At 55.7% G+C, this 6561-nt stretch overlaps 1 protein-coding gene across 1 annotated transcript; it reads right to left on the bottom strand.

Moving 5' to 3' along the window:
* Positions 1-210: 210 nt before the first annotated feature.
* On the bottom strand, positions 211-471 carry PRM3 (protamine 3). The gene has a single exon (XM_030883800.1). The coding sequence runs from the start codon at positions 469-471 to the stop codon at positions 211-213; it is 261 nt and encodes an 86-aa protein (XP_030739660.1).
* Between the last annotated feature and the right edge of the window lie 6090 nt (positions 472-6561).

Genomic DNA, 6561 nt, shown 5'->3' with positions numbered 1-6561 from the left:
TTCAGGGACGGGGCTCAGTGACTCCTGCTCTTCAACCTCCCTGCATACACGCACACGTGTGCGCGCGGTGCCACGGGCCCGGGGTCGGGGTGTGGCGGCGGGGGGAGAGCAGCGGGAGGAGGATTCCTTGGAGACTCTTTATTTACTCTCTTCTGAAAGTTCTTCTCTCTGGAACAGCGACCGGCACCTCTGCCCGGGCCACGTCATGGGTCAGGACTGCGTCTGCTTGGGCTTGGGGTTCTTCTGGGCCACAGAGTCGTCTTTGGCACCTTCCTCCTGCCACTCAGGCTCCAGCAGCAGCAGCTTGCCCTGCACCGGGAGCTCCTCCGCCTCTCCCTCTGCCTCTCCCTCCTCCTCGCCCGCCGACGACAAGGAGAAGTTATCCTGACTCACGCAGGCCACGAACTTCTTCATGGAGGATTCGTGGCCCCGGCCGTGGCCCGTGCCGAGCTTGGCACAGTGGGAACCCATCGCCCACTTTGGCTGCCTCTCTGGACTGGGAGGAAAGGCCACTGGTGGGGTATGGAGGGGCCGGCGAGGGTGGTAAGCAGAGCGCTGACATCACAAAGGGGATGTCACCCTGGGATACCTGAGTCTGAGCCGACACCTGAACTCAAACCTAGGCTACCAGCTGTCCCACTGAGCCCCTGCCACATACGGGGCAGGATCGAGGCCAAATGCCGGGCCCACACCCGTGCAGCCTCGCCCTGCTGTGTTGCCTCCTCCATCTGGCCTTGTTTGCCCTGGCAAAAGTCCCCCTTTTAGCTGGGATGAGAGTTGGGGATAGAATTTCCAGAAGCAGGAGAGCACACAGACTCCTCCCCACATCACAGAAGTATCCAGCCCAAGAGAGCTGCTGACAGTATGTGATGAAAAGTAGCCACGAGGGAGCCTTCCAGGGGGCACTGGCAGTGTCTGGCTTCTTGACCTGCATACTTAAAACTTGTGCACTATACCTTTATAAAACTAAAGAAAACCCTACTCACTCTCTCCTGTTCTCCAAAACCACCCTTTAAAGGCAGCGGCTTGTAAGCTTTTGGGGCCACCAGCCTCTAGCTACACATGCCCACCCAGCACAATTTCAGCCCGGGAGGGGGTTAAGTCTCCTTGGTCATTGCTGAGCACTAGGAATCTGTTTTCTGACGTATAATACAGATATTGTCCCAGATTCTCGGTGGCTGTGGTAGGCTGAGAGGAAAGAAGCTAATGTACCCCGTGAGGTAGGTACGATTGTTACATTTTACAAAGGGAGAGCAGGCTCAGAGAGGCTGAGTAACCAGCCCAGAGTCCCACAGCTAGTCAGTGGTGGAGCCTGGATTCAGAGTCGGGCCTGGTCCCCTCTAGTCCAGCCTCGTGGTCACTAAGGCCTCCGAGGGGATTAAGGAGGCACGTGCGGCTCTGTTCTAACGGCCCTGCCTGGTGTGGTCTCAGTAGGGCTGGTTGGGGCCACGTGGTGAAGACTGTGTCTGGGTCTCTGGACCCTCTCCACCACTCCCCGCACCCCTCCACTCTGACTGCCAACTTCCCCTGCCTCGAGTGAGACGGGGAGATGACAGGGAGATGATCCTGGGTTATCTGGGTGGACGCTGAGTGCAACCACAAGCGTCCCTCTAAGAGGGAGGCAGAGAGATTTCACACAGGAAGCAGAGACTGGAGATGCGGCCACAGCAGAGGAACGCCAAGGATTACGAGGAGCCCCCAGAAGCTCGGAAGAGGCAGGAATGGATTCTGCCCGTGAGCCTCCATGGCCCTGTTGTGATAATGAGGGTCCCATCTCAGAATCCCAGCGGCCCACAAGGCCTCACCCAGTTCTGCCCCTTGCCTTTTGTTCCCTCCACGCTGGCCTTGTTCTTGCTGGAGCACGCTAGACCTGCTTCCCATCTCATAACGGGTCACATTTTCACACTTTTGTCATCATGTTTCCATGACAAGGAAATGGAAAGGTCAAGGGGGGAGTAGTGTGGCCTTGGGCATCATGATGGCTCCGGGTGAGAGGACACGCACAGTGTCACAGGGTAACACACCAGCACGGCACTCAGGGATGAGGCCCCTGCCCTGACCCTCTCCTCCTCCCCTGACCCCATGGTGAATAGAAGCCTTGTTTGTGCCGTTTGCATAATGGAGACCCTGACAGGCCAGCAAGTTTCTTATCTCAAGCTTTATCTGGCAAATGACTTTTGCTCATTTTACTCAAAATCTTGTGGGCTCCTTGCAAACTTGGGGCTTGGGCATTCGAGGGGGACTTGCTATGGTCTCGCGAGGTGCTTCCTGGCAGGCGACTCTTCCTGGTGGGCCCAGGGAGGCTGGGAGCTGCCTTATGCATCTTCTCCTCCTCCCGATCCTTCTGCAGCCTTTTGGAAAAAGTTCTAGTTACGGGGCCATCTGGGGAATCTGGGTGGGGATGGGCTTGGGGGGCTTTCAGACAGGGTGGGGTCCCAGCACTGCACAAGCCCCCCACCTGTGGCTCCTGTCTGTCACGATAGGGCCTCTGTGGGTCCTCCCGTAGATCGGGACATCCTCCAGCCTCAGCTGCTGCACCTGATGCAGGTGCTCGCTTTTGCCCTGCTGCCCAGAGCCCTGCTGCAGACGGAGACCTTCGTTCGGACTCCTCAGGCAGCATCCGACCATCATGCTCATGGGTGGGGCAGCTGGGGCTGAGGCTGCAGCTGGCCTTGGGGGTAGGGGGAGGAGGCTGAGGCCTGCCCTCCTGCTCTTACTGTTAACAGTGTTGGTCGGGTCTGTCGGCAGCTCTCTGGGGCCTTGTGTATAAGGTGTGTATAAGTCCCCCCACCTTCTGTGAAAGCAGCACAGAGCACAGCAGCCGCCCCTCGCCCCGCCCATAAAACGTGTCCCTGTGCCTCGTAACGGGGGGACTCTCACAAGAAGAGCGCCAGCCTTCTTGTCCAAATCCAAGCCCTCATTCCCCAACCCCTCCAGCTGGTGCGAATCCACACGTAGTCCTTCCGGAAGCTTCCTCACCGCCTTTGCAGCTGTGCCGGGGTCTCTCAGGGGTCGGGGTGGGGCTTATCTGTCCACAGAGTTATCTTGTGCTTACTCTATGCCAGAAATTCCGGAAATTCCATACATTTACTCATTAACTGAGGCACGAAGAGGTTAAGTGACTTGCTCATGGTCCCTGCAAGTAAGAGGCAAGGCTGGGCTTCAGACTCCATGCCCTTGGCCCTCCGCCCCCTCCCCAGCCCCGGGGACAAATGTGTCCTCTTCCCTCCACCTCTGGCCTCCTGCTGCACCTCTCACTGTACTTTGATGACCCATTAAAATCTAGAATCGGAGTCATAGCAACTGCAGGGAGGATGTGGTAGACACATTAATGCCTCCTCCCAAAGATGTCTGTGCCCTAAGCCCTGAACCTGTGACTGTCACCTGACGTGCAGAAGGGACTTTCTGGATGTGAGTGACTTAAGGAGATGGAAGATTCAATGTGGGTTCAGTGTAATCACATGGGTCCTTATAAGATGGGAGAGGGAGACAGGAGGGTCACAGGAAGAGATCTGAAGATGCTACACCACTGGCTGTGAAGGCGGAGGGAGGGGCCCCGAGCCCAGGAAAGCCAGAGGCCTCTAGGAGCTGAAAGACTAGGAGAAAGGTTATGCTTCCCGAGAGCCTTCAGAACCTGCTTGCACCTTGCTTTTAGCGCCATAAGGCCCATGTGAGAAAATAAATTTGTGTTTTAAGCTATGAAGTTCGTGGTAATTTATTACAATGGTGATAGGAAACTAATACAGAGGCCTCTTATATTAGTGCCCTCAGGCTCCCCCAGGGCACTTGCTCAAAATACGAATGCCCAGGCCTTACCCCCAGACCCTGCTAAGTCAGAACCTCCATAGCTGGAGCCTGCCCGGGGGCCCATGTTCAGCCGTCCTGCCAGCATCTTCTGACTGGCTGTGGAACCAATCTAGTAGTTGGGTCGTGGAAGCAAGTTCATCTCCCAGCTCAGTGACCTCACCTGCGAAGACGAGGCCGTCAATACCTGCCTCGCAGGTTGGGTGTGAGGCCTGGAAGTGGCGAATGCCCAGTACCTGTGCTCTATAAATGGAAGGCGTGGCCCTGTCAAGGCAACTGGGTCAGGGTTCTGGTCACTGCTGAAATGCCCTGGGCTTTGGTCTGCAATGAGATCGTGACCCAGGCTCTTGTGTTAAAAGATCTGGCAGCTCTCTGAGGCCAGGCGACGGAAGTGTTTTGTGAACCACCTTCGCACATCTCAGTGTATCCTATGGTTCGTGGACCAAGTTATCTTGTTTCCTCAGCCAGGGGTGATGTTGTACCCGAGGATTAAATGAAAACTTAGCTCAACCACTGTCTGGACAGGTTACTCTCACTGTACCCAAACGGAGGCATCTTTTAAAAAACGGGAATTTCGGCATCTGGCACCTTGGGGAATTGGTGGGATGTAGTGACGGCTGGTGAATCGAGCTTGAGCTGGGAAATGTTTACTGGCTCTCGGGGGTGGGGAGTAGGGGTGGCAAGCCAGTCTTGATTGGTAGCACTTGCCAGTTTGTGGCCCATTTCAGGCTGCCAGCGGAAAGCCACTGAGCACAGAGCTGGGGAGCGTGTGTTCAGAAACCAGCACGGCCGTGGGGCCTGTAAAGGGGTGGCTGGGGAGGCAGATTTGGGTTGTGACTTGGGAGTAGTCAAGAGTTGGAAACAAGATCCCGTGCGACAACCATCCCTCGCGTCCCCTCTTCCCGGTGTCCCCAAGCCCTCGTCGCCACTGAGTCCCTGAAAGTAAAGAGACCAGAGTGACATTTTTCCTTCAGCGTTTATTGACAGGCGGCATTGTTCGCTGGCAGGCTGCTGTTCATTTCATCGGAATGGTGGCATGTTCGAGATGTGGCAAGAGGGTCTTGAAGGCTGGTAGCGTTTCAGGCAGGAGTGTGGTGGTCTTGCTACTGGGCGCTTACTGTCTTGCACACCTTGTGGTGGTGTAGCGGCGGCAGCACACTGCAGAGAACGAGGGGGCGAGAGCAGACTTCAGCATGGGCTGAACCCCCACTCCACCCCAGCTCCCCGGCCCCCACCCGCGGAGCGGACCCCCTCACCTCTCCTCCGCCTCCGGCAGCACTGTCTCCTCCTGCGATATCTGCGCCTCGGGCGGCGGCATCTGCTCTGGCTCGGGCTGCGGCATCTGTTTCTGGCCATGGTGACGGATGGAATCGGCCTGGATGCTCAGAGCAGGGGATGCCGCCTTGGTTGAGCCAGCCAACCTGTGAGCAGGTGGAACTCTGTGGGCTGTGAGCCAGGGGCTGACCCCTGGGCCTCTTATAGGTGTGGCAGGGGCCCTGCTCACTGTAAGGTCACAGAGGCCTGGACGTCACAGAAGAGGGCCAGAGCCGGCCTGCATCATGTCCATATATGGGCATGTGGGAGGCCCTCGCTGAAGGAGGGCGGGGACGTGATGCGTGTGGGCCTCCGGGTCATCAGCGGAGGGGAGACGAGGTGACTTCCCTGTAAGGACACTCACTCGCTCCTTCACTTAGTCAGTCAGTTTGCAAAGCATCACTGAACACCTGCTATATGCCAGGTTCTGGCGAGACCCCAGCACACAGTGATAAACAAGGCAGACGTGTTCCTGCCTAATAAACTTTACAGTCTAACTACAGGAAACGTGAATGAAATTACCACGCAGAATAACTATAATTGTGAAAAGTGCCGAGGAGAGGAACTTCAGGTTTTTATGAGAATGCATGTTGGGGGCGGTGGTGCTTGACCTCAGGAGAGGCCCTAGGAAAGCCTCCTAAGGAGGATGAGTCAGAATGGGAGGTGGGAAAAGCATCTGGGAAGAGGGAACAGCTGTTGCGAAGATCAGAGGCAGCACGTGTGTGTGATTTCACTCACGTGAAATGTCCAGAGAGGGAGAGTCAGAGACACAGAGATGGGTGGGTGGGTGCCTAGAAGCGGCTGGAATGGGAACGGCTGCTCAGCGGGGGCAGGGTCTCCTTTTGGGGTGATGAACATGCTTGGGACCCAGAGAGTAGCGATGGTTACCCAACGTTGTGATTGTACTCAATGCCACTGAATTTTCACTTTAGAAGGCTGGATTTTACATGATGTGAATTTTACCTCAATTGAAAGAAAAAAAGGTTCTGGGGCTGAAAGGTGCTTGAAAGGTGTAAGGAATCAAAAGGAGGCCCAGGCGGAGGAGCAGAGACTGTGGCGGAGGGGGGCGAGACAGGGCCAGACCACTCTCAGCTTCGTCTAACCTTTCCCACATCCCCATGAACTTTAGGGATAAAGAGGGCAGCGGTTAGAATTCGATTTCATTAGCTATAACAGGAAACCAAAAGAAGTGACTTTGGCATAGAAGTTTTGTTTCATTGAAGAGGTCAGAGGTGATTTCGATGATCATTAGAGTGTCTTGTTTGGGGGATCCACACGCTGGAGTATTTGGGGATAATGGGTATCATGTTTGCCAACTGCTCTCAGGTGATTCAGAAAAAGAACAGTAACAAGGGGTGCGTATCTACATGGAGAAAGAGGGAGAGGGAGGGAGGGAGGGAGGGAGGAAGGGAGGGGGAGTGGAGTAAATGGAATAGAATGTTA

The sequence above is a fragment of the Globicephala melas genome, chromosome 15 (genome assembly GCF_963455315.2).
Source record: "Globicephala melas chromosome 15, mGloMel1.2, whole genome shotgun sequence".
Taxonomy (NCBI): Eukaryota; Metazoa; Chordata; class Mammalia; order Artiodactyla; family Delphinidae; genus Globicephala; species Globicephala melas.
The sequence above is the reverse complement of the archived record's forward strand: the minus strand, read 5'-3'. Positions and strand labels throughout refer to the sequence as shown.

Bases quoted from the DNA above. Each gene is read 5' to 3' on its own strand.
- PRM3 (XM_030883800.1), bottom strand. From the start codon at position 471: ATGGGTTCCCACTGTGCCAAGCTCGGCACGGGCCACGGCCGGGGCCAC.